This window comes from Amia ocellicauda, chromosome 6, assembly GCF_036373705.1.
Source record: "Amia ocellicauda isolate fAmiCal2 chromosome 6, fAmiCal2.hap1, whole genome shotgun sequence".
Classification (NCBI taxonomy): Eukaryota; Metazoa; Chordata; class Actinopteri; order Amiiformes; family Amiidae; genus Amia; species Amia ocellicauda.
Genome location: NC_089855.1, coordinates 39286049 through 39314028, shown reverse-complemented (window position 1 = coordinate 39314028; position 27980 = coordinate 39286049). Strand labels below are relative to the sequence as shown.

At 40.6% G+C, this 27980-nt stretch overlaps 1 protein-coding gene across 1 annotated transcript in view; it reads right to left on the bottom strand.

The window, feature by feature from the left end:
* LOC136751466 (cytohesin-3) overlaps positions 1–27980 on the bottom strand; it is a 53220-nt gene that overhangs the window by 17603 nt on the left and 7637 nt on the right. The window contains exons 2-5 of the mRNA XM_066707110.1: positions 12581–12663; positions 9225–9289; positions 6148–6214; positions 880–998 (exon numbers count right to left, since the gene is read on the bottom strand). Of these exons, the coding sequence (XP_066563207.1) occupies positions 880–998; positions 6148–6214; positions 9225–9289; positions 12581–12663 (334 nt within the window). The remainder of the gene's footprint in view (positions 1–879; positions 999–6147; positions 6215–9224; positions 9290–12580; positions 12664–27980) is intronic.

The window sequence follows — 27980 nt, the reverse complement described above, 5'->3', positions numbered from 1 at the left end:
AGTTGCAGTTTTATTTGTTAAAATAGCCCATTGTTATGGTGATGACGCTATAGTTATGATAAGGACAGCTTGTTACGGTAATGACATTATTAAATAATGTTTAAAATCCATTCTTAAATCTTTTAGAGAAATAACACTGCATAGCTTCTCAAAGACTTTTTATTGTAAATATTTGTACTTCAGAACATGCAATCATAACTTTTTAACTTTCTAAAATAACAAGTTGTTACGGTAATGACTGTTAAGGTAATGAAAAAATTGAGGCCTACACATCCTGACCTCTTTTTATTTTGAAGACAGAAACCATAAAGTAATTGACATTTACATTACTATATTTAAAAATACATGTACTTATTATGTTACCATGTTACGGTAATGACGTATAATAAACCTAACTTGTGAATTTCAGACATTTGAAGTAATTTTTAAAACAAGTGTTTGAAAGATATCTACTCAGCATGTGATCAAGTTGGAAAATGATAATACCTCTTCTTATTTGCACATGATCAAAGGGTATGACCTAATGTACGTTTGAACTAGGGGCACTTTGAACAAGTTTGAACTTGTTTGTTATGATAGTGACATTTAAAACTAGGGACAAAAATTAGCACTCTTTTAAAAATATATGTATAAATATACATTTTTAAATACTTTAAAATTTGTATATAATAAAACATTATTTATTAAAATTATATTTCCATATTTCAGAGTTACAAAAAAAAAAAAGTATTTATTTTGATAAAGTAGTACAGGAGTTTTAGTTATTGACCCATAAACAAGAAAACTGCATGAAAAAAAAAAAATATATATATATATATTTATGTTTTTTTTTGTTTTTTTTATTGAAAGCAAACAAGACTTTGGAGCCATCCGAATTACCTCTCCCCCAGGAAGTCCCCTATGGCCGTCTTGTTCAGCCCTTCCTCTCTGTACAGGAAGTCAGCCACTGCATGTGGTTCCCAAACAAGTAGATTATTGTCAATAAGATACTGCATGCCCTACAGACCGAGAGAGCAAATACAAGGTTAGAGTTTTCTGCTCGTGATTTCGTCATTGATGTTTTATTTGTACCTTCAGAATGACATCAGAGACAGCAAGAGCCTTCCTGGGACAATATATTTAATAAAGGCTTCTGTAAGAACTAAAAAAGCTAACAACAAAAACATGACACTTTCAATTTGAAGTGTTTCTCCATCTTGGCACTGCGGAACTTTGCTTTTTGTTCGCTTACCACAATATTAGCGTCAACAGACAACAGAAATGATTCTCATATCAGATATTTTCTTTTACATCATTGCTATCAACATCAGTGAGGATATGGATTTAGTGGAGCTTTTACTCTTGTCATGTTATGTGCAAAACAATGTGGTTCCCAACCCTGGTGCTGGGGAGTCTGCAGTTTTTTGTTTCCGTCGAGCAACTTAATTTGTTGATACCTTATTTGCTAATTCATGCATAATTTGCATAATTTAAACAAAATTGGAGAATTCAAGTGTCTTAATATAATTAACCAGCAGTTTAAAATCATTCAAAACCATTCAAATTTGGCAACTGGTAGTAACAGTAACCAGCAGCACAGTGAGTCATGTTATATATAAAATGTTAAATATAAAAGTATGCCATCGGGTGATATAGCAATTATTTAAATTTCACACAGGTTTACCCCGTTTCAGAAACAGAGTGGGTGTTTCAGTAAGATCCTAAATAGAAAAAACAAAAAAAGACTGACCTGCTTGCTAGAAAAACCACACTACATCAGAACCGAGAAAAGAAACCACAGGCCCGCATTTAATATTTGAAGCAAGACAGAGAGAGAGAAAATATACGCCTTCCTTCTTTCATTGGAAACGCATTCACTGCTGCACCTCACTGAGGTCGAGGGTGTCCACAAAACAATTGTAGAAAAATCAACATGGACTGTACAAACAATGCCCCATATATATATAGATTTCTCAAATGTCCCTAATAGGATTAGGGTACTTTTTGTTTTGTTGCTCTCTGAAGCTCAGCTTTAAAAATTATTATGAATTGATAGAGTGAAACGCCAGTTGTCGCGGTCTAGCTCTGCCACTTTTGGTCTTCCAGTCTGATATGAGAAGAATGCATGTGACATTATTCTCTACACATACCAAACTCAATCTCCTTTTCTTTCTCCCTCCCTCCCTGCACACACTATAGAGACAGAGTTAATATGGGTTAAGGGTGCTTTCTGAGAGTGACATCACACAAGGTGCTGGTGGGGACTACTAAGACCAAGAGAACAAGACAGATCGTCTGACGCCATATAATTTGTAATCATTTAAACTTTAAAGCGACACAAAATCCTAATACTAATGAGTAAACACAGTAGCTATAGAATTCATATTTCTATCTCACTTAGTAACACTTTAAAATAAGGTGGTGTGATTCTCCGTTAATTCATATATGACTACCACAGGATTATTGGAATTTATAATTGAATTTTGTGAGCCTCTCGCTTCTGCACATTAAAGTATAAATACCCTGTCTAACACATGCCCCCAGCATTTGTTGTGTCACATCCCACCACCGCCACTGTTACTCTGCAGCAGCTCCTTGGCTGATTGGGGGGAGGGGGTTGTTGACAGTCTGCACGTCATTTGAGTTCTGATGTTGAACACATAAACTCTAACCCTAACCCTTACCCCAAAACCCTAATCATGTTATATATGTGATTAACATCATAACTCAGATGATGTCCATGAGGTATTGTTGTTTTAATCCTGTGGTATTCATATATGAATTCATGAGGAATCACATCAACTTATTGTAATGTGTGACCTTTTAGTTTAATATTATAATTTTAGCAGTCATGACTTATACATAACAGGCTGTAGGCTGTACATAAGTAGGCTGTACTGATATGCACTCCAGAACCTTGAGATCCCAAAAGACAAAGGGGATCTTTTATTCTCTTCATCATCATCATCATCATCTTCTTCTTCTTCCCTTTCTGTTTCTTTCCCTTCTTTCATTTCCTTCCTCCTACATGCCTTCCAATTCTTCTTTCCCTTCTTCTTTAACTTGTTTTTTGACTTCCTTTCCTTCCTCCTCTTCTTCTTTGTCTTCCTCCTTTGTTTCCATAATTGTATCTCCTTTTTCTTCCTAGTTTTCATCCTTCTCCTCCTTTCTTTTTCTGAATTAGTATGCCCCCTTCTGGTCCTGCTCCTTCTTCGCCATCTCCTTTTCTTTCTCCTTCTCACATAACAAACAAATAATCTCTAGGGGTCCCTATACAGGGGTTGGACATTGGGGGTTCTGATCTATGACATTTGCAGCAGCTTCTCTCAGCTCAGAGTCACACTTCCTGCCACAGGATGTGGCTGCTCCTGAGCTTGCGGTCTAAGCAACCTTGACAAAGCCAGTTTGGTGATGTCAATCCTGTCTTCAGTGTCACAGCACAACTGTATAATTTTGCAGGCACATATACAGTATATTTCATTCAATTTAAAAAAATAAAAACTTACTGAAACTTTATTCTGTGTATTTTGATTTTGCCATCTGTGATTATTTTTTTCTTTTGAATGTAGTAATTTATATACATTTATAATGTTTTTTTAGAAAGTTTTAACAACACCCCATGCTATCTGCAAATGTCTGTTGCCACAACATGACATTCTATGTTTGTTTTATTGCAATGTTGCCACAAGGATATTTGGTTAACTAGGCTGCAACTAAAACCAAACAATTTCTCACCTACATGGCTGTCTGAGAGGTCGCTCAGGTTGCATCTCAGTTATGTAGCACGCAAGACTCAAGCTACCTCCTTGGCAAAGCTGAACAGTCTTTTAGCTATTTGGGTCATGGATTGAATGGTGTGTGGGATGAACTGATTTCATGTCTGTAAGTAGCCATATTGTAAAGCATTTACACCCTTCATTGGAAATAGTGTTACTGGGACTCTGGTGTTCAAATTAACATTGTATATTGAACTCTGCATATTTATAGGTGATGGCTTGAAGAGCCCTAGAGAAAATATCCAGACTCCAGGAGTTTGAGTCTGGAGTTAAGAGAAAGACTTGTGATCTTCAGACTGCTGCTTTCTATTGAGCAGCATTCCAAAGTAAGTAAAAAATAAATTATAATTGTACTAAGCAATTTTTACTAAACTGATTGAATAATATTGTTTCAAATTAATGGTTTTAATATTTTTGGGATTGTTAAAGACTTGAACAATGTGATTGGATAAACTGATTTAAACTTTTTTCATCAGGAAAAAACCATCAGCCTTTAGCTCAGTATATTTGTACAATGGAGATTTTAGACATTATTTGATTTACCCAGTTTCATCTGGGTATATCTATGCCTATAAAAGTGAACTGCCCTTTTCAAAACAGCATGTACAATGGGAACTGAGCACCATGGAACAATTACATGCAATGTCTACATCTCCCGTGTTCCACAATAAGTGTTCTAGTTAGTAATTAACAATTAGTAATTTGGAAATAGGGGTGAGGGGGGTGAGTGGAAAGGAACATCCACAGCGATAGTAAAAGACAGACAAAAAAGTTTGCCAAGATGAATCGCTACAGCATCTCTGTCCCACACTCCTTCAAGTTCTGTATGTTCCTCTTAATCGTGAATCACTGAAGTTGTGGAACACAGAAGCATGCTGACTCAAACCCAGTAACGGAATCAGTTCAATAGCTGACAGGTTTAGACAGAGCAAAAAGAAGAAGTCCTCTCTGTTGCTCCACAGAATCAGGGATGACTAATGGGCTACTTTCTGTAGGAAAATAACCCTTTACCCCCAATAAAGACATGACCACTTTTTTAGATAAATTAACACTTTACTGAACGTGCTGCTTATATATGGCTTGGACGCCATGGTTCGCGGCCAATGGTGAGCCCCACTATTGACAAGCAGACAATCGCTGCAAATTATTAGAATTTTTTGAACATGCAAATGCAGCTGTAGATCACGTGAAAGCATATGATATTATATACTTAGATTTTCAAAAAGCTTTTGATAAGGTTCCACACCAAAGACTGATCCAAAAATTGGAAGCTGTGGGCATTCAGGGTAATGTAAGTAGATGGATTATGACTGGTTGATGTATAGGAAACAGAGAGTGTTAATAAGAGGAGTTGCCTCTAACTGGAGTGAGGTTGTTAGTGGAGTTCCACAGGGATCAGTATTAGGGCCTGTGCTTTTTCTAATCTATATTAAAGTTCTGGACTCTGGGATAGTTAGCAAACTTGTCAAATTTGCAGATGATACTAAAATAGGTGGCTCAGTAGATACAATCTTGGCAGCACAGGCTATTCAGAGGGACTTAGATAATATTCAGTTGTGGGCTGACACCTGGCAAATGAAATTAAATGTGGACAAGTGCAAGGTAATACATGCAGGTAACAAAAATGTCCACTATAATTACACTATGGGAGGAACAGAACTAGAAGTAAAGCATGAGAAAGACCTAGGAGTCTATGTGGACTCCTCACTCTCCCCAACAAAACAATGTGGGGAAGCAATAAAAAAGGCAAACAAAATGTTAGGGTATATTGTCAAAAGTGTAGAATTTAAAACAAGGGAAGTAATGTTAAGACTGTACAATGCACTAGTTAGACCTCATCTGGAATACTGTGTACAGTTCTGGGCACCACACTTCAAGAAAGATATGCTCTAGAGGCAGTTCAGAAGGAGAGAAACCAGACTTATTCCAGGTTTTAAGGGAATGTCCTACTCGGAGAGACCGAGGGAACTGAACCTTTTCACCCTGGAACAGAGAAGACTACGTGGGGACTTGATTCAAGTGTTCAAAAAGGCATTGACCACATCAAACTAGAGGAGCTTTTCCAGATCAGCAGGGAGACACGGACCCGGGTACACAAATGAAAATTGGGCTTCAAGGTATTCAAGACGGATAACAGGAGACACTTCTTCACAGAGAGAGTTGTTACAATCTGGAACAAACTCCCCAGCGATGTGGTTGAGGCTTAAAATTTGAGAACATTTAAAAATAGACTAGTTGGGGATCCTTGGATCACTTAGATACTAATGGATGCTAAACGAGCACAATGGGTCGAATGCCCTCCTCTCGTTTGTAAACATTCTTATGTTCTTAAGAACACGACTGGAAGCACAGAACATATAAGGGACTTCACAAATAAAAGTATAAATCTGACCTTTTTCGGATCCATGTTGAACTTCTTCTTTCCACTTGTTACCTGTTTTCCCCTCTGAATAGTTTTGCTGCAAAGGAATTGTGAAATGAGAATGTTCTTTGAAATGACATGCAGGTTCCTTAGCTAACTAAGCTGGGGTTCTGCATGTGCATCAAAATCAATGGCCCAGTTAAACAATACAACTGCCCTTCAATGTGGTTTACTACACTAGACCTGTCACAGGGGGTGACAAGAGAGGTATGGGTGTGGGGAACCAGAGTTACCCTACAATGGTGGAGAGGGGGGTGGGGGCTCCATTGTCACCTTGTATGCTAATAGGCATCTGTGTGAGTAGGGTGGTAACTCTGGAAGGTGGAGTTGGACTGGAGTTGAACTCCTAAAAGACTGACTTGTCAATCAAGTCAAGTACTAGCGTTGTCTTGCTGTACCCAGTGTACCCAGTGTACCTGTAAACTGCGCTCTATAGTATTTACTCTGTAATTGCATTTCACCTGAAGTGTCTTAGTTCCAGTCACTTTTACAGGATCCATTCTTACAAATGGGAACTGAATATTGCAAGACAAAATGTGAAAGGCAGGTGCCAGCTAATATAGACTATGCACCTATGTCATTACAGCAAACCTGAATCTGAATACTAGAATTGGTATATTGGTTTAATTGGTTTTATTGAGTTATAAAGTTTACATTTAAATGTCTTGTTAAATACTATATTACCAATCTGTTAGGGGTCACAGTTGAGGACTTGATATTTAAAAGGGGTCGCCAGCACAAAACGTTTGAGAATCACTGGTGTATATTAAGTGATAAATCTCTTTTCTCTGCAATCTCTGTTTGAAAATGATTGTGACACTAGGGGAGGGAGAAAAAGTAAGAACTTAGTGGCAACTTTGTTCATATATTTTGTTTTCATTCTCCTAGTGAAATCTCTGCATTGCATAATATTGGATGACAGCAGGGATATTCCTGCACAGTTTCGATCTCAGCTGGAGAGGCAAATCATCCAGTCGATGCTAGCTATTAGACAGCCTCATGATGATGATGCAGGGTGTGAGCATTGGCCCCTGCACAGTGGAGACCCGAGGTATGCTACTGTGTATAGTTCCCAGATTGAAGCCAGTAGTGTAGTATAGTATAGAGGCCCATATTGGTACATGGGATGTGTTGACTATAGTGTATTATAGTATAGAGGCCCAGATTGGAGCCAGGGCTGTGTTGGGTATAGTACAATATTGTAGCATACACCCCCTTGACTGGTGCTATGTGTGGTGTTATAGGGCAAACCATACATGATTATTCTTGTTGGGGACTAATTTATTTTGCATATCGGTGTAGGAATACACTGTAACGTGAACTCTAGGGCACATTGCACTGTAATTGTGGGAGTGTCCTTGTTAAATTTATGTCCCCATCATCCATTTGTACGAGTGATAAATGAACTACAAGCAGGGTAGTTGGACTTGCACTGTAGTCAGGCACAGCACGGGTTTATATAGAGTTGCATAGGAATCTTGTCATTTGACCCTGCACTTGTGTGCATCTGTTGCTATGAGGTGAGCAAGTACATAAATCTATACCCCTTGGAAGGAATCAGTGTGTGTGGCTTTGGTTCCTTTCCCGAATATGCTTTCATTAAAATAAAGTATAGAGGCCCAGATTACTATATTATATTGTATAATACAGTGGGGGAAAAAGGTATTTGATCCCCTGCTTATTTTGTACGTTTGCCCACTGACAAAGAAATGATCAGTCTATAATTTTAATGGTAGGTGTATTTTAACAGTGAGAGACAGAATAACAACAAAAAAATCCAGAAAAACGCTTTTCAAAAACGTTATAAATTGATTTGCATGTTAATGAGGGAAATAAGTATTTGACCCCTTCGACTTAGTACTTGGTGGCAAAACCCTTGTTGGCAATCACAGAGGTCAGACGTTTCTTGTAGTTGGCCACCAGGTTTGCACACATCTCAGGAGGGATTTTGTCCCACTCCTTTTTGCAGATCCTCTCCAAGTCATTAAGGTTTCGAGGCTGACGTTTGGCAACTCGAACCTTCAGCTCCCTCCACAGATTTTCTATGGGATTAAGGTCTGGAGACTGGATAGGCCACTCCAGGACCTTAATGTGCTTCTTCTTGAGCCACTCCTTTGTTGCCTTGACTGTGTGTTTTGGGTCATTGTCATGCTGGAATACCCATCCACGACCCATTTTCAATGCCCTGGCTGACTGACAGTTATTTTGTGTTTCTTCCATTTGCGAATAATCGCACCAACTGTTGTCACCTTCTCACCAAGCTGCTTGGCGATGGTCTTGTAGCCCATTCCAGCCTTGTGTAGGTCTACAATCTTGTCCCTGACATCCTTGGACAGCTCTTTGGTCTTGGCCATGGTGGAGAGTTTGGAATCTGATTGATTGATTGCTTCTGTGGACAGGTGCCTTTTATACAGGTAACGAGCTGAGATTAGGAGCACTCCCTTTAAGAGAGTGCTCCTAATCTCAGCGTGTTACCTGTATAAAAGACACCTGGGAGCCAGAAATCTTGCTGATTGATAGAGGATCAAATACTTATTTCCCTCATTAACATGCAAATCAATTTATAACTTTTTTGAAATGCGTTTTTCTTGATTTTTTTTGCTGTTATTCTGTCTCTCACTGTTAAAATACACCTACCATTAAAATTATACTGATCATTTCTTTGTCAGTGGGCAAACGTACAAAATCAGCAGGGGATCAAATACTTTTTCCCTCACTGTATATACTGGATAAGAGCGTCTGCCAATAAATAAATAAATAAATAAATAAATAAATAAATAAATAAATATAATAATATTGTAGTTTAGTGTAGAGGCCTAGATTGGAGCCAGTGCTGTGTGGACTACAATGTAGTATTATACAGGGGCCCCGACTGGAGCCAGAGTTATCTTCTCAATGTGCATTCTGCATGAGCAGGCACTGTTACAGGTTGAGTAACTTGTTAGATAAATGATTTTAACAACAGGAAGAAGAGTTGACTGTAATTGTGGATGAGCTCAGATCTATTTCTGCCATGATGACAAAAACAGTTATGAAACAGTCCTTACTTCTCTTCCTCCTGCTCAAAGTCTTCAATATCAGCAATGACGTTAGCGATCTCCAACTTCAACTTCTGCAAAAAGGAAAAATAAAATAAGAGGTGGTGAGTGTGTGTGGGGGGGTGTTCTTGTTATGCAAGTTCACCATGGTTGTTGCACTTTTAACACAGTTTAACAATGTTTCACAATGGAGTCTGCCATGAATAAACCGTGGGCTAAAAATGCCTTAGAAACACTTATTGTGGTATATCATGGTACACTACATGGCCAGAAGTATGTGGACACCTGCTTGTTGAACATCACATTCTAAAATCAGGGCATTAATATGGAGTTTGTCCCCCGTTTGCTGCTATAAAAGCCTCCACTCTTCTGGAAAGGCTTTCCACTAGATGTTGGAACATTGCTGCAGGGATTTGCTTCCATTCAGACATAAGAGCATTAGTGAGGTAGGACACTGATGTTGGTCGATTAGGCGATTAGGTGCAGTCAGCATCCAGTTCATCCCAAAGGTGTTTGATGGGGTTGTGGTCAGGGCTGAACCATGAAAAACAGCCCCAGACCATTATTCCTCATCCACTAAACCTTACAGTTGGCACTATGCATTTGAGAAGGTAGTGTCCTCCTTGTGTCTGCCAATCCCAGATTTTTGCCAGATGGTGCAGCATGATTCATCGCTCCAGAGAATGCATTTCCACTGCTCCAGGGGCACTGCTTCCACTGGCGGCAAGCTTTACACCACTCCAGCCGACACTTGGCATTGGTGATATTAGGCTTGTGTGCAGCTGCTCGGCCATGGAAACCCATTTCATGAAGCTTCCGACACACAGTTCTGGTAATGATGTTTCTTCCAGAGGTTTGGAACCTGGTAGTGATTGTTGCAACCGAGGACAGACAATTTATATGTGCTACTCGCTTCAGCACTCAGCGGTCCTGTTCTGTGAGCTTGTGTGGCCTACCACTTTGCGGCTGAGCTGCTGTTGCTCATAGACGTGTCCACTTAACAATAACAGCACTTAAAGCTGACTGGGGCAAAAGTTGGAATCCTATGACAGTGCCATATTACAAGTGACTGAGGTCCATTCTACTGCCAGTATTTGTCTATGGAAATTGCATGGCTGTGTGCTTGATTTTATAGAACTGTCAGCAATGGGTGTGGCTGAAATAGCCGACTCCAATAATTAGAAGGGTTATCCACATACTTTGGGATATATGTATTTTCCAAATAAATGCAAGAAGCCCTGGCATCAATTGGAGACCAGCGATTGTAGGAGACCGACGTTTGTATAAAAAATTCATAAATAGAAATATATCACAGACTCATGCAGGGTAAGAAGAGCCTGGAAACATTGCTTCATTGTATAAGTAGGCTAATAGGCCAGGCTTTTTATTTTAATGTTTTTATTAATATTATTTTTTAATAATTTGCTTTGCAAAGATGAAAACAAATCACATTCAATGTGAGGTGAACTATACACTGGACTGAAAACAAGTTACCGGTAATTTGTTAGCAGTCTAAGATTCGATATAATGTGAACTCTCGCTAAATAAACAAAAAGCACTTCAACAAAACTGTGGAAATACGCTTTAAACCAAACCATCAACATTATACTTCATTAATGCATTGTTAATGTCACAATTGACAATTAGTTCAATCACTACAATTAACAGAAATACAAATATATAAATATATAAAATTTGTATTATATATATATAGTTAAAGTACGAAATACATTAATAAAAACACACATGATGATTTTTTTTAAAATTAATATACGGTATATATATTTACTGAAAACAAGAAAGGAGCAAAACATTTAAATAAAAGTTTATTTAAATATGTTGTGGAAGGTTCTTTCAAATGTGTTAATGCATCTTTAGAAACTGTATCGATTTCCCTTTTCTTTATTTTTAAATAACCCGGCGTTTATTAGAGACCGGCTTTTGTTTACATAATTATGCAAATCAACCTTGCGTCTGTTGGAGACTGGCTGCTATTTGAGAGTATTGGAAGTTTTACGGTATATATATATATATATATATATATATACACCGATCAGCCATAACATTATGACCACCTGCCTATTATAGTGTAAGTCCCCCTTTTGCCGCCAAAACAGCCCTGACCCGTCGAGGCATGGACTCCACTTGACCTCTAAAGGTGTGCTGTGGTATCTGGTACCAAGACGTTAGCAGCAGATCCTTTAAGTCCTGTAAGTTGCGAGGTGGGGCCTCCATGGATCGGACTTGTTTGGCCAGCACATCCCACAGATGCTTAATTGGATTGAGATCTGGGGAATTTGGAGGGCAAGTCAACACCTTGAACTCGTGATTCATTAGAACAGGCCACCTTCTTCCATTGCTCCATGGTCCAGTTCTGATGCTCACGTGTTCATTGTAGGCGCTTCGGCAGTGGACAGGGGTCAGGATGGGCACCCTGACTGCTCTGCGGCTGCGCAGCCCCATACGCAACAAACTGCGATGCACTGTGTGTTCTGACACCTTTCTATCAGAACCAGCATTCACTTTTTCAGCAATTTGAGCTACGGTAGCTCGTCTGTTGGATCGGACCACACAGGCCAGCTTTCGCTCCCCACGTACATCAATGAGCCTTGGCCGCCCCCATGACACTGTCGCTGGTTCACCGCTTTTCCTTCCTTGGACCAATTTTGATAGGTACTGACCACTGCAGACCGGGAACACCACACAAGAGTTGCAGTTTTGGAGATGTTCTGACCCAGTCGTCTATAGCCATCACAATTTGGCCCTTGTCAAAGTTGCTCAGATCCTTATGTTTGCCCATTTTTCCTGCTTCTAACACATGAACTCTGAGGACAAAATGTTGCTGCCTAATATATCCCACCCACTGACAGGTGCCATGATAACAAGATTATCAGTGTTATTCACTTCACCTGTCAGTGGTCATAATGTTATGGCTGATGGGTGTATATATATATATATATAATTTGTATGTACTTAATGTACTTAATGTACTAATTTTAAGTCAGGTAAAACTAAAAATATATTTACTATGACAGCCTGGCAAGTGGTATTTGTTAGTTTTGAATATTTAATGATTAAAGAAAGACGTTGTTTGAAATATCATGTCTTTGGTCTTATTTTGTTGCTCTAATTGCAACGTTATTATTATTATTATTATTATTATTATTATTATTATTATTATTATTTATTTCTTAGCAGACCAGGGCGACATACAAAATAAGGGCAATACAACGTTAAATGTAATTGTTGTGGAATAATATGAAGAAGTCCTGTTCAGAGAACTCGTTTTCTGATTCAGTTTTTTTCTGACACAATTGTTTGTGGAAAACCTCAGGCCGTGTAAATGTATGGACAGTGTGTGTTACCTGGATATCCTCGAGTAATTCACTTTTGTGCATTCTGATAGATTGGAGCTCCGATTTCTCGGAGGGTGTGAAGTCTGGGGGAACTGCAGGAGAAGGGAAACAACAGTTAGACAATGACCTAAAAAGTAAAATTAGCTGTTTCAGCTTGGTGACAGCCAACTCTTAGTCCAACTTGTGTAAATGCATTCAATTTATTGTAGTCTATGATAGCTCTATTTTTATTTATTTGTCTGACACGTATTCAAGATTTGGAAGACTACAGTAGAGCAGAGTCTCTAGCCCTGGTCCTGGAGAGCTACAATGAAAAAAATAGTTGCATTCTAGACAAGCTCTTGCATACATAACTGAACTGAAATATCTTATCTAGTCTGACTCACTCAATCTTTAGCTATCGATGGAACACAATTATAGTGACTCTCAAAAGTATTCACACCCCTTGGACTTTTCCACATTTCATTGTGTTACAAGATTAAAATGTCCATAATGTCAAAGTGAAAAATATAATCTGCAAATTGTTCTAAATTAATTACAAATACAAAACAGAAAATAATGGAATACATAAGTAATCACCCACTTCAGTCAATATTTGGTAGATGCACCTTTGGCAGCAATTACAGCCATGAGTCTATCTGGATAAGTCTCTACCAGCTTTGCACATCTGGACACAGCAATATTTGTCAATTCTTCTTTGCAAAATTGCTCAAGCTCCATCAAAGTGGATGGGGACCTTTGGTGAAAAGCAATTTTCAACTCTTTCCACTTGGGGTTCAGGCTTTGACTGGGCCACTATAGGACATTGAGTTTTTTGTTTTTAAGCCACTCCAGTCTTACAGACTTCAGGAGGTTTTCTTCCAGGATTGGTCTGTACTTTGTTGCATCAATTTTGCCCTCTATCTTTATAAGGTTTCCTGGCCCTGACAACAGAGACAATCATCCCCATAATATTATGCTGCCACCACCATGCTTCACGGTAGGGATGGTGTTCTCAGGATGATGTGCGGTGTTAGGCTTGCACCTAACATAGCGCTTGACGTCAAAAAGCTCTATTTTATTCTCATCAGACCATTTCATCTTCCTCCACTTGGTCTCAGAGTCCCCCACATGCCTTCTGGAAAACTCTAGCCGAGATTTGATGTGAGTTTTTTTTTTGCTCCCATGAAGGCCACTTTTGTGAAGCACAGAGGCTATTGTTGCAGTATGCACAGTTTCTCCCATCTCAACCGTGGAAGACTGTAACTACTTTAGAGTTGCTGTAGGCCCCTTGGTGGCCTCCCTGACTTGTGCCCTTCTCACCCGAATACTCAGTTTTTGAGGACGGCCTGATATAGGCAAATTCATGGTTCTACCATATTCTCTAAATTTCTTAATAATGGACTTTACTGTGCTCTGGGGGATATTCAATGTCTTGAAAATGTTCTTATATCCTACACCTGATTGGTGCTTTTGAAGAACCTTATTCAGGATTTCATTTGAATGTTCCTTCGTCTTCATGATGTTGTTTTTGTTAGGAATTTTACTACCCAACCTCCCAGAGACAGGTGTATCATGTGACAATCCTCAATTGTACAGAGGTGAACGCCATTCAACTAATTACATGACTTCTAAAGACAATTGGTCTTTAGAAGTCATGTGTGTCATAGGAAAGGGGGTGATTACTTATGCATTCAAGTATTTTGTGTTTTGTATTTGTAATTAATTTAAAACAATTTGCAGATTATATTTTTCACTTTGACATTATGGACATTTTCTGTGTTGATCAGTGGCAAAAACTCCTGATTTAATCCATTCTGATTTCATGTTGTAACACAATGAAATGTGGAAAAGTCCAAAGGGGGTGAATACTTTTGAGAGCCATTGTACTAACCAGATGGATTGGGGGCTCTCCATGTCCAGGTTTGTTACTAGCCTTATCATGTACACTTAATACTAGCCCCCCTCTATAATTCACTATTGTATGGATGCCTAAACTTTAATGCCTGAAGGGCCAATGGCCAGCTTAGACTCAAGTAGTTGTCAATCATAAAATAAGGTTGGATAACGATAGGTTGCGTCTGAAAAAGGAAGCACTGCCCAAGGGGGAGGGGTTTCTGCGCACTTCCGTAGGAACCCGATCGAAACATCACTCTATCAAAGCTGCCATTGGCCCCTGCACTTGTCACTCAGAACAGGTCCCTTCCCACTTCCTGTTCTATAAAATGTGATGTCAGCGCAGGTTCGTCCTCTTTTACCGGGAGCATGACTCCCCCTTGGGCAGTGCTTACTTTTTCAGATAACCGGGGTTGCACACGCAACCTATTGTTATCTTTCAAGTCAGAAGCACTGCCCAAGGGGGAGGGGTTACTGTATAACAAAACTGTCGCGAGGGAGGAGGCAGCAAGCTGATAAGGGAGCCTGCCCGGAGGTGCACCGCTAGGGGACCTCGGCAATACAACTCCAGACAGTAACCTCAGGGGCCCCGTAGGGCCGCACCTGAGCCGCCCAGGAGCGAGGTCCGTAGTCAAGCTCTACCGGGAACTGTCTGCAATCAGCATATACAAAGCGGGGCTACATAGGTTAACAACTCTTACGCCCTCCGCTTACAACAGCAATGCCGGCTGCTCTACTAGTACAGCTAGGAGTGAGGCCGTAATCTACTTGCACAATGTCTGGCTAGGGCAATCAAACATGAGCCGCTGTGGGCCACCGGGGGCCAGAGCGGCGAGCCTGGGGGGGCACCTGCCTGTTGGTGATGCGCTGGCGGAGATCAGCAGGTGGGCAGGGCTGTGACCTGGGCTGTGGTCTGGCCTATGGCCTGGGCTGTGGCGTGGGAGCTGTGGTTGGGGGACCTCCCCATCGGCGAGCTGCCGCAGACTGCCTGCGCTGCTGGGCCTGGGGTGCTACGGGGTAGACACGGGCCAGCTGCAGGGACTGTTCCCTCTCCTGGAGGGTGTGTGTGAGCATCTCCTTCACAGAGGGGCTAAAGGTAAAGCCCAGTGAAATAGGGGCATCCATGAGGCGAGTCCTGTCCTGTCCTGGCTGCCAAGTATCGCCCAGTTGCCCTTGCCCCCTGGCGCATCACAGTGACGAGCTGGTCAGCTGTAGCTGCTATCTCAGAGATAGCAGGGTTGGTGATGCGCCATCATGCTCTGAGGGCTCCGCCAGCTGGGCCAAGTACAGGGCCAGCAGACTCTCTGTGTTTCTGAGGCGAGCCGCTTGGGCTCCTGCCTCATAAGCCCTCTGGAGCAGTGTCTCCATGACGCAACACTGCCTGTTGGGGCAGGCCAGGTCGCGTGGCTCCGCGGACAGCGGAGGTAGGGAGACTAGCGCGGCTATGGTGGAATTCACGCGTGGAAAGTCCACCAAGCCTGCTTCTGCCGCGCCCTGGGTCCTGGCATAAGCCTCCCCTCTCCTGGGATAGGGCAGATGGGTCTTTCTCATGCGTTACTTCATCTAGATATGTACCTCCCATAGTGTAATTATAGTGGACATTTTTGTTACCTGCATGTATTACCTTGCACTTGTCCACATTTAATTTCATTTGCCAGGTGTCAGCCCACAACTGAATATTATCTAAGTCCCTCTGAATAGCCTGTGCTGCCAAGATTGTATCTGCTGAGCCACCTATTTTAGTATCATCTGCAAATTTGACAAGTTTGCTAACTATCCCAGAGTCCAGAACTTTAATATAGATTAGAAAAAGCACAGGCCCTAATACTGATCCCTGTGGAACTCCACTAACAACCTCACTCCAGTTAGAGGCAACTCCTCTTATTAACACTCTCTGTTTCCTATACATCAACCAGTCATAATCCATCTACTTACATTACCCTGAATGCCTACAGCTTCCAATTTGAGGATCAGTCTTTGGTGTGGAACCTTATCAAAAGCTTTTTGGAAATCTAAGTATATCATATCACATGCTTTCATGTGATCTACAGCTGCAGTTGCATGTTCAAAAAATTCTAATAAATTAGTAAGACATGATCTGCCTTGTCTAAACCCATGTTGACTATCTCCAAGAATATGGTTTTCATTAAGATGCTCCTCTATTTTCTGTCTAATCATTTTTTTCCAACATTTTACAGGTGATACAGGTGAGACTGATTGGTCTGTAATTTCCTGGCTCAGTTTTGTCCCCTTTCTTGTGGATTGGTATGACATTTGCTGTCTTCCAGTCAGTTGGCACATCCCCTGTTCTAAGTGTCATTTGGAATAATTGAGTTAGCGGCCTATAAATAATTTCCCTCATTTCCCTCATTTCTCATTTCACCCATGGGAGCTACTCCTGGGCTTGCTGACTGCCCTGTCGATTTGTTCCCAGGGTCTGTCACGCGGCCTACAGATACGTTGCCTTATGAGACTGCAAACATTAACATTTTGACCACTGACAGGTGAAGTGAATAACACTGATAATCTTGTTATCATGGCACCTGTCAGTGGGTGGGATATATTAGGCAGCAACTGAACATTTTGTCCTCAGAGTTCATGTGTTAGAAGCAGGAAAAATGGGCAAGTGTAAGGGCCAAATTGTGATGGCTAGACGACTGGGTCAGAGCATCTCCAAAACTGCAGCTCTTGTGGGGTGTTCCCGGTCTGCAGTGGTCAGTACCTATCAAAAGTAGTCCAAGGAAGGAAAAGCAGTGAACCGGCAACAGGGTCACGGGCGACCAAGGCTCATTGATGCACGTGGGGAGCAAAGGCTGGCCCATGAGGTCCGATCCAACAGACGAGCTACTGTAGCTCAAATTGCTGAAAAAGTTAATGCTGGTTCTGATAGAAAGGTGTCAGAACACACAGTGCATCACAGTTTGTTGCGTATGGGGCTGCGTAGCTGCAGACCAGTCAGGGTGCCCATGCTGACCCCTGTCCACTGCCAAAAGCGCCAACAATGGGCACATGAGCATCAGAACTGGACCACGGAGCAATGGAAGAAGGTGGCCTGGTCTGATGAATCACGAGTTCAAGGTGTTGACTTGAATTCCCCAGATCTCAATCCAATCGAGCATCTGTGGGATGTGCTGGCCAAACAAGTCCTATCCATGGAGGCCCCACCTCGCAACTTACAGGACTTAAAGCATCTGCTGCTAACATCTTGGTGCCAGATACCACAGCACACCTTCAGAGGTCTAGTGGAGTCCAGGCCTCAACGGGTCAGGACTGTTTTGGGACCTACACAATTTTAGGCAGGTGGTCATAATGTTATGGCTGATAGGTGTATATTTGTGTAATGGTAGAGCCTGCTGTTGTATTGGATCTAGCTTTGCTAGTAGGTGACAACAGCTCCCTTGATCTGTTTCCTGCAATTGATCAAATTACAAGGTTAATTGGTAACACTTTACAATAAAGTAGTTATTAATTAATTCCTCATTAATTCATATTTTAATACTATAGGATTTAAACATCAATACATCATGAACATCATCTGATGGACCCACACTTACCCTAACCCTAAAACGTAACCCTAATCCTGTTATACATATGATTAACATAAGAATTCAAATTAAGCGAATGACATATTCATGTGTTTATCCTGTGGTATTCATATATTCATTCATGAGGAATCATGGTACCTTATTGTAACGTGTGACTGGAAAATAAGGAGACACTGTCATTCCCTCCAGCAACTAAACTTGTGAGCCCCACTGAGAGCAATCCTGAAATGTATGGTCAAAGACTCTGCAGGAGCCAACCTCAAGTGTATTTAGCTGCAAGCGGCAATGAGCAGGTCAGGCATATCTGTAGGGATATGGCATATTTAACATAATTCAAACCCAGGTCTCCCATGCCATAGTGCAGCAACCTTACCACAACACTCAATGGCCCAGGCCTCTTAATAAGCCTTCAGTATGGCTACAATAGATAATGTTATTTTAAACATAAAAATCAAAACCATAAAGGGGGCTGACATCTTCTGGGCTCAATAATTGTCACTTAATCCAATATTGTCACCACACTATATGAGGTATGACATCCATTTCCTATAGGTATCTACCACCATACCATTTTTTCGTGTGATTTGTTAAGTAGTTTTCATTTTATGATCATTTTAAAAATATATGGCGGAAAAATAATAATAATCTGAACAATTACAATAGGTGGTCCACTTCATTGCTTGGCCCCCTAAAAGGACACAACTGAAAATCCAGCGTGGGGGCATTTAGGCCAGAAAACCAGAGATGCCGCTTTACACAGAATGTTTTAGGGGTAAACCCCCACAACCCCCCTCCAAACAACCACGTATATGGTTGAAGTGGACTTCATGGGATCCTTTGATAAACATTCTGCTGTGATTCTTGGGTCCTTGACACTACTAATAGACCAGACAAACCGGGGGAATGACTATTTTGTCTATTTTGTAACCTTTATGAACTTCCTGAGTCAGTAACTTCTGCATAAATTGTAGTTTTTAAATTGTTTTTTGGGATTGTAGAATTTGAACCAGACTCTTCCCAAACACACACACAAAACATATTACTGCAGAAATCTTGTGACTAAGATTAATACTGACGTATCAGAATGTACAAATTATTGTAGATATTGTAGAGGTGAGGATTAAACTAATCTGTATTTAGAGCTACTGCTTTGCATTTTGGAACCACCTGCTTCCTGTCAGGTGTATCAAATTGGTCCCTTCTGTTAGGTTTGAACATTTCCCTTGGTTTGCACAACAGGTCTACAACACCCTAGTGGTTTCTAAAAATGTCATTTTTGAAGGAGTGGTGGAGTTTTTCTTCTTCTTTTTTGCTTATTGTGGCAATTCACCTATGAATTTGGCATCACCTTCAAACCCATACTGGGCCGGATTCAGTCAAAACTTTGACCCACCCACTAACAGGAAACTGCATGCCTGTATATCTTAGTTGTAATATTTATGAGCAGACGATTGTAGCATTTTACAAAAAATGTAACATACTGAGATCAGGTTTGGAGTTTTCAATGAGCGGGTGGGTGAAAGTCTTGCTTTAATCACAGTTTTAGTAATAGAAATATATTGATTGATGTAAGGAAATAGAGTGTTTTTGTTTATTATTTTTTGCATAAGCAGCATACACAGGGATGAAAAGGAACACAGAGTTTCAATACTGTCGGTATTGCAGATATTAACCAATATCTCATCCCTGTAGGCAGATTGTAATTCTTCCTTCTCCTTTTTTGCTCTAGTGCAGTGGTCCTCAGGTAAGTGATTGTGTGTGTTACACCATCTGGCTTGCTTTCTGAATGTGATTTTTTTTGTGCTTCTGCAATAGCAAGTCCCTTTCTTCAAAACTGATCACTTGCCTTCCTGCAAGTAGAAGCAAATTAAAAAGGCATGTTCCAGTAAACTCCACCACCCGTGGTCATAATATAACACACTATAGGGTTTTAGGAAGAAGGCAACCAGAAATTCTGCAAACACATTTGAATAAATGGTTGATTATGAGAACAGTACACAAGCTACCGGGGGCCATAGTCTATACCAAATTGCATCCACTGTACATTGATAACAATTTACTCACTGTATCAAAGTCTCCCTGTGCAGCTGCAAACTCAGCACTGACTAGGACTGTTCTGACAAAAAAGTCAATAAATAATAATACTAATAATACTACTACTACTCATAATAATAATAACAATAATAATATATGTATTTATTTATGAATTTATTGATCTTATTGCAACATTTTAGGAATTGACAATAATAATAACCAGAGACTCTGTAACCATATTTGAATAAATGTTTCACTATTATAACAGTACACAGACTACTGTTGGCCATAGTCTACACCAAAATACAAGAATGCTATGCCATGAAAACATTTAGTGCTCTACATTAGCACGCTCAACAAAACACAAAACCGTTAAGATTCTCTCCCACCAGACAGGTGATATTTAATAACTCCCTTATAACTCAACCTTGTCTCCCCTGTATTTTCCATAAGCACACACAGCACAACAAAAAAGTAGGCATGCTTTCGATTGGCAGACACAATTTGCCAAAATTTACTGACCAGTGCATGAAGCAGAGAAGGGCACGCTACAGGAAAATAAATGACATTTTCTTGCTGCTGGTCATATGTGACCACATTTGATGCTTGAGCGGTGTGACTCAGATAAACCTACAGCCTATTCAAAGCTATGATATTTTTAACAGGGCACATCCTGTAGCCTTGCTCTCTCTCTCTCTCTCTCTCTCTCTCTCTCTCTCTCTCTCTCTCTACCTTTGAGTCTTTGTGCAATGTCTAACACCGCCCACCCACCGGAAAACAAAGACCCTCAGTTCAAAAAGTTCCTTTATGTGGTTTTTGAATGAAAACTCTGATGAGAAACACGACTGATCAACTTGAAACTCTCGCAATAACCTCCCTTAAACACTTAGACCCTGCATATCTACTCTGGCATTGTACAGGGCAGCATTTAGGTGGTAACAAGGGACAGCTTTCAATCTATAGCCATGGAAAACAATAATGCTGTTTGATTTACACTAGATAGATTTTCCTACAAGCAGCTACTTACTAATAACTCCAAAGCACAATAGTGACTTTAAGTAAAGTACATGAGTAGATGTACTCATGAGACCAACTGTTTTAATAATTTTTTTTATTATTATTAATTAGTTGTTTTTAAAAACAATGTGAATATACAGTACAAGCTGTGTGTTCCAGTAACCACAAACAAACAAACAAACATAAAGTTAGATCCATAAATATTTGGACAGTGACACAACTGTCATCATTTTGGCTCTGTACACCACCACAATGGATTTGAAAGGGAACGTTCAAGATATGTCCAAATATTTATGGACCTACCTGTACACCGATCAGCCATAACATTATGACCACTGACAGGTGAATTGAGTAACACTGATTATCTCATTATCATGGTACCTGTCAGTGGGTGGGATATATTAGGCAGCAAGTGAACATTTTGTCCTCAAAGTTGATGTGTTAAAAGCAGGAAAAATGGGCAAGTGTAAGGATCTGAGTGACTTTGACAAGGGCCAAATTGTGATGGCTAGATGACTGGGTCAGTGGATCTCCAAAACTGCAACTCTTGTGGGGGTGTTCCCGGTCTACAGTGGTCAGTACATATCAAAAGTGATCCAAGAAAGTAAAAGCGGTGAACCGGCGACAAGGTCATGGGCGGCCAAGGCTCATTGATGCACATGGGGAGTTCTGTAACAACCCTGTAACTACCCTGTGTGTGAAATGGGCCGTGGTGTATAAGCACGTTACAATGACTTAATCCATCTCTATGTGTTCTCTCTGAATTAGGGGGAGAACAGTCTCTTGACGCAGGGGGTTTGTTGCTCTGCTAGGGTAACTGTTCGAAATGAGAGACTGTGGTTTGACTCCCAGCATGTTATCTACATGAATAATTACTCAGTATTTACACCCAACAATTGCTTTCTTAATGTAAAATGTTATGGTTACAAAACAATGGAACCATATTTTACCTTTGAAGTTAGCACTCTTTGTTTTTGCTATTGAAGAATAAAACACAGAATGAGTGTTTCACATACATTTGCAAACAGTTCTAATTTGAGGCTTTGGTTTGGTGTACGGGTTTTGACTTTGCATCTTTTTAGTGAATTGAATTGAAAAATGCCATTCTGCACTTTTGGAAAGCATGTTGCTTCAGTTGATTGATTTTTAGATTTTTAGAATCATTTTGATGGTGGAAGTCCTACCTTTAAACAGTCAATTAAGCATGCGTTCTCTCAGTGTGTCTGGGTGCACTCTCTCTCTCTCAGTACTAGGAGCATATGACATTTCAAAGCCTCCTTAAAACACACCTCTTTTAACACCAGTAGATCCTTGATGTTATCTTCTACATTTGTCTGTTATGATGTTGCTGCCATTGTAATGATTTGATTATGTAATGTACAGCATTGTATGATTGTGTTTGTAATAATAATAATAATAATAATAATAATAATAATAATAATAATAATAACAACAATGTATCCAATTCCTCATGTGGGTTTTTATTTATTACAATATTGGCATTATTTTGAAAAAGCTTTGTGTTCTTCAGCAATTTTTTTACATTGATCATGTCTTGTGTTTTATTTTAAAAATTGTATCCATGATGTCATGATTTCCTCCATTTTAGGCTTATTTCAGATAGTGAACCCACATGACATTTCGGAGTCTGGAGAGAAGTGTTCAATTCCCACAGCCAATCACATCTAGTTGGACCAGTGAATGGAGTTTAAACTGACATTCTTTAGGAGGATAACCCCAGTCTATCACCTGACTTCTGCATTATCAAGCATAAGTATATGTCAAGAAACACACTTTCCCAGCATACCTTGTTTTGCATCCCTCCTCCACCCAAAATACAAATTTGGCTCAATTAATCTAGTGGGTGAGGGAGGTGGGCAGGTTATTGTCCCCTTAGTCAAACGAATCTAGACCAAAACAAACTCAATTTACCTTCTACAACTATTATTGGGATTGTCTGACCTCCAGAAAGGAGTAAAGACCTGGGAGGGGACACAGACTCTCCCACACAGAACCAAAGTCTGACCCCGGTTGTGTCTTGATGTTCTTATTTTCCTGCCCCCTAACTTTGAAGTTACTTTCAGAAACTCTTCCACCACTAGACATTGACGAATCACACACAGACACAAATTTGACTTGTACTACACAGCCACCTCCGCCACATCAATTCACAAATGTTCAACAGGAGTTAATGTCAGTCACCTGGCAAGGAGCTGCAAAAAACAATGAAACATGCAGAGACTTCTCTTTCACAAGCGCAAGAACTCTAGCACAGGGACAGGCAAGCTATAATTGCAGTGCTCAGCTAAACCCCAAGATAGATGCTTCATTTTTTGTAGCACTGACACCAATGATTATTTGCAGCTGATTAAGATCACCTCTTCCTCCCCTCTGCTCCAGCATCTCACTCTCTCTCTGACCTACTGAGTTCTTGCTTTTCAAATTGTCACGTTTTCTGAATTAAAAAAAGGAAAAAAGCCCATTGACCAATCTAGGCTGATAGCTAAAACTAAGAAATGTTTTGCAGCATCCTTAACACAGTTTTCTCAGACACAGTTCCTGGAGGATACACTGACTGGAACTCTCTCTCTCTCTCTCTCTCTCTCTCTGTTAAGGTGTCACTCCCTAGAATATAATTCTAATAGTACTATTAAATGTTAAGTTAATTAGTTAATTGGTTAATCTGAGGGATGCTATTTTTTTCTGAGAAATAAAGCATGCTGTGGCATTCTATATTATGGCAACACTGCAATAAAGTGAATAAAGCGGCAACAGAATTTTGCTGACTCCAGGGGGTGTTCTAATTGTTCTAAATCAACATTATAAATTCACAATAATAACTACGCTGAGGAAAAAAACACTCACAAAGGACAGTATCAAAATACACACATATTTACACAAATTTTGTGTAGTTAGTAAAATTAAAAAGTGTCAAGCAAAATACACTGTATATACACTCACCTAAAGGATTATTAGGAACACCATACTAATACTGTGTTTGACCCCCTTTCGCCTTCAGAACTGCCTTAGTTCTACGTGGCATTGATTCAACAAGGTGCTGAAAGCATTCTTTAGAAATGTTGGCCCATATTGATAGGATAGCATCTTGCAGTTGATGGAGATTTGTGGGATGCACATCCAGAAGCTCCCGTTCAACCAAATCCCAAAGATGCTCTATTGGGTTGAGATCTGGTGACTGTGGGGGCCAGTTTAGTACAGTGAACTCATTGTCATGTTCAAGAAACCAATTTGAAATGATTCGACCTTTGTGACATGGTGCATTATCCTGCTGGAAGTAGCCATCAGAGTACATGGTGGTCATAAAGGGATGGACATGGTCAGAAACAATGCTCAGGTAGGCCGTGGCATTTAAACGATGCCCAATTGGCACTAAGGGACCTAAAGTGTGCCAAGAAAACATCCCCCACACCATTACACCACCACCACCAGCCTGCACAGTGGTAACAAGGTATGATGGATCCATGTTCTCATTCTGTTTATGCCAAATTCTGACTCTACCATCTGAATGTCTCAACAGAAATCGAGACTCATCAGACCAGGCAACATTTTTCCAGTCTTCAACTGTCCAATTTTGGTAAGCTTGTGCAAATTGTAGCCTCTTTTTCCTATTTGTAGTGGAGATGAGTGGTACCCGGTGGGGTCTTCTGCTGTTGTAGCCCATCCGCCTCAAGGTTGTACGTGTTGTGGCTTCACAAATGCTTTGCTGCATACCTCGGTTGTAACGAGTGGTTATTTCAGTCAAAGTTGCTCTTCTATCAGCTTGAATCAGTCGGCCCATTCTCCTCTGACCTCTAGCATCAACAAGGCATTTTCGCCCACAGGACTGCCGCATACTGGATGTTTTTCCCTTTTCACACCATTCTTTGTAAACCCTAGAAATGGTTGTGCGTGAAAATCCCAGTAACTGAGCAGATTGTGAAATACTCAGACCGGCCCGTCTGGCACCAACAACCATGCCACGCTCAAAATTGCTTAAATCACCTTTCTTTCCCATTCAGACATTCAGTTTGGAGTTCAGGAGATTGTCTTGACCAGGACCACACCCCTAAATGCATTGAAGCAACTGCCATGTGATTGGTTGATTAGATAATTGCATTAATGAGAAATTGAACAGGTGTTCCTAATAATCCTTTAGGTGAGTGTATATCTGCAAAATTAGACAGTTGCACTTGATGTGTGTGGTTCCAGATAGAGATTTGCAGACAACATGATTGTGCAACAAACAGAACAATACTGACGTTACTGGCAAATAAAATGTAGCCTTAATAAGCAGTTTACGGAAAAGGTCTCAACTTGAGATTGACAGACAATGAAGTCCACAAGCTTAGTGAACAGCCTGCTTCTGAAATCAGCATCTGCATTCATATGAATGGGGAGGCAATATGTATGTCCATTTACATGTCATATTATATTAAAGGAATGAGAGGTTATGGTCCCCTGATTGCAGGCCTTTTGACCTATCAAGCCCCATGGATATTGGTATGATATACTGGCACACATTCAAAGGTTTTGTATAAACCAATAAAGTAATCTAAAATACATGTGCTTATTATCAGTATCCCCAGATGACTGAATGTGATTCGATCTGTTTAATTCAAAATTCTGTAAACCGTTCATCATAGTAAACACTCTCCAGTCTTTTTGGAGGCTTTCCACACTTGCCCTTCATAACAATAACAGGAAGTAACCTTGTGACACCTAGTGTAGGTACAGCAATGGATTACTATTATTATTATTATTATTATTATTATTGTTGTTGCTGTTGATGTTGTTGTTGTTACTATAATTAATAATTAATAACTGAGAATCTATATTTTCCTAAAGAGCTGTATAGTTAGAGTTGTTGCCTGCACTAGAAATCACAAGGTTGTGTTTTATGACTGTAAATTCAGATGTCAATGCCAATGTCAACACCCTCCAAGATGGCTGGCACGTTTGCGTTGGAAATCACCCTCCTGAATGCACATTGTATTATTTCATGTCTATTGCAAACACAGACATAGAGAGCTCACTTTCTCAGGTCCAGGGAAATGGCAAAAGAGGACGAACCTGCGCAGACGTCACGTTATATAGAACAGGAAGTGGGAAGGGACCTGTTCTGAGTGACGTGTGCAGGGGTCAATGGCTGCATTGATAGAGTGACATTTTTGATCGGGTTCTTACGGAAGTGCACAGAAACCCCTCCCCCCTTCCCCTTGGGCAGTGCTTTCCTACATGAAAGATAACAATAAGTTGTGAATGCAATTCCGGTTATCTGAAAAAGGAAACAAGGGGGAAGGGTTTCTGCACAATTCCGTAGCAAGCCGATCGATGCATCACTCTATCAAAGCTGCCATTGGCCCCTATGCTCATCAATCAGAATAGGTCCCATCCCACTTCCTGTTCTATAAAATTTGACATCAGCGCAGGTTCGTCCTCTTTTGCCGGGAGCAGGACTCCTGTGCAACCTTGCAACCCTTGGGCAGTGCTTCCTTTTTCAGATAACTGGGGTTGCATTCGCAACCTATCGTTATCTTTCAACTACAGCTCATACCGTGTGAATAAATAAACTATGTACACAGCAGGGCACTGGAGAAGCTCAGTGCCCTCCATTGGAGGACAACAGCAGTGGTCCCCTGCTCCATGGCGTAACACAGCCAGAGTGGGCCACAGACCTGCCGACCAAGGAACTATATACACAGCGAGGCAGCGAAACTCGAGCGCCAGCAGCTGTGAACAGCGGCAGTGAGCTCCATTCTAACCTTTCCAGAACGGAGCCACAGTCCTGCTGTTTAACACATATTATACACTCACCTAAAGGATTATTAGGAACACCTGTTCAATTTCTCATTAATGCAATTATCTAACCAACCAATCACATGGCAGTTGCTTCAATGCATTTAGGGGTGTGGTCCTGGTCAAGACAATCTCCTGAACTCCAAACTGAATGTCTGAATGGGAAAGAAAGGTGATTTAAGCAATTTTGAGCGTGGCATGGTTGTTGGTGCCAGACGGGCCGGTCTGAGTATTTCACAATCTGCTCAGTTACTGGGATTTTCATGCACAACCATTTCTAGGGTTTACAAAGAATGGTGTGAAAAGGGAAAAACATCCAGTATGCGGCAGTCCTGTGGGCGAAAATGCCTTGTTGATGCTAGAGGTCAGAGGAGAATGGTCCGACTGATTCAAGCTGATAGAAGAGCAACTTTGACTGAAATAACCACTCGTTACAACCAAGGTATGCAGCAAAGCATTTGTGAAGCCACAACACGTACAACCTTGAGGCGGATGGGCTACAACAGCAGGAGACCCCACCGGGTACCACTCATCTCCACTACAAATAGGAAAAAGAGGCTACAATTTGCACAAGCTCACCAAAATTGGACAGTTGAAGACTGGAAAAATGTTGCCTGGTCTGATGAGTCTCGATTTCTGTTGAGACATTCAGATGGTAGAGTCAGAATTTGGCGTAAACAGAATGAGAACATGGATCCATCATGCCTTGTTACCACTGTGCAGGCTGCTGGTGGTGGTGTTATGGTGTGGGGGATGTTTTCTTGGCACACTTTAGGCCCCTTAGTGCCAATTGGGCATCGTTTAAATGCCATGGCCTACCTGAGCATTGTTTCTGACCATGTCCATCCCTTTATGACCACCATGTACCCATCCTCTGATGGCTACTTCCAGCAGGATAATGCACCATGTCACAAAGGTCCAATCATTTCAAATTGGTTTCTTGAACATGACAATGAGTTCACTGTACTAAACTGGCCCCCACAGTCACCAGATCTCAACCCAATAGAGCATCTTTGGGATGTGGTGGAACGGGAGCTTCGTGCCCTGGATGTGCATCCCACAAATCTCCATCAACTGCAAGATGCTATCCTATCAATATGGGCCAACATTTCTAAAGAATGCTTTCAGCACCTTGTTGAATC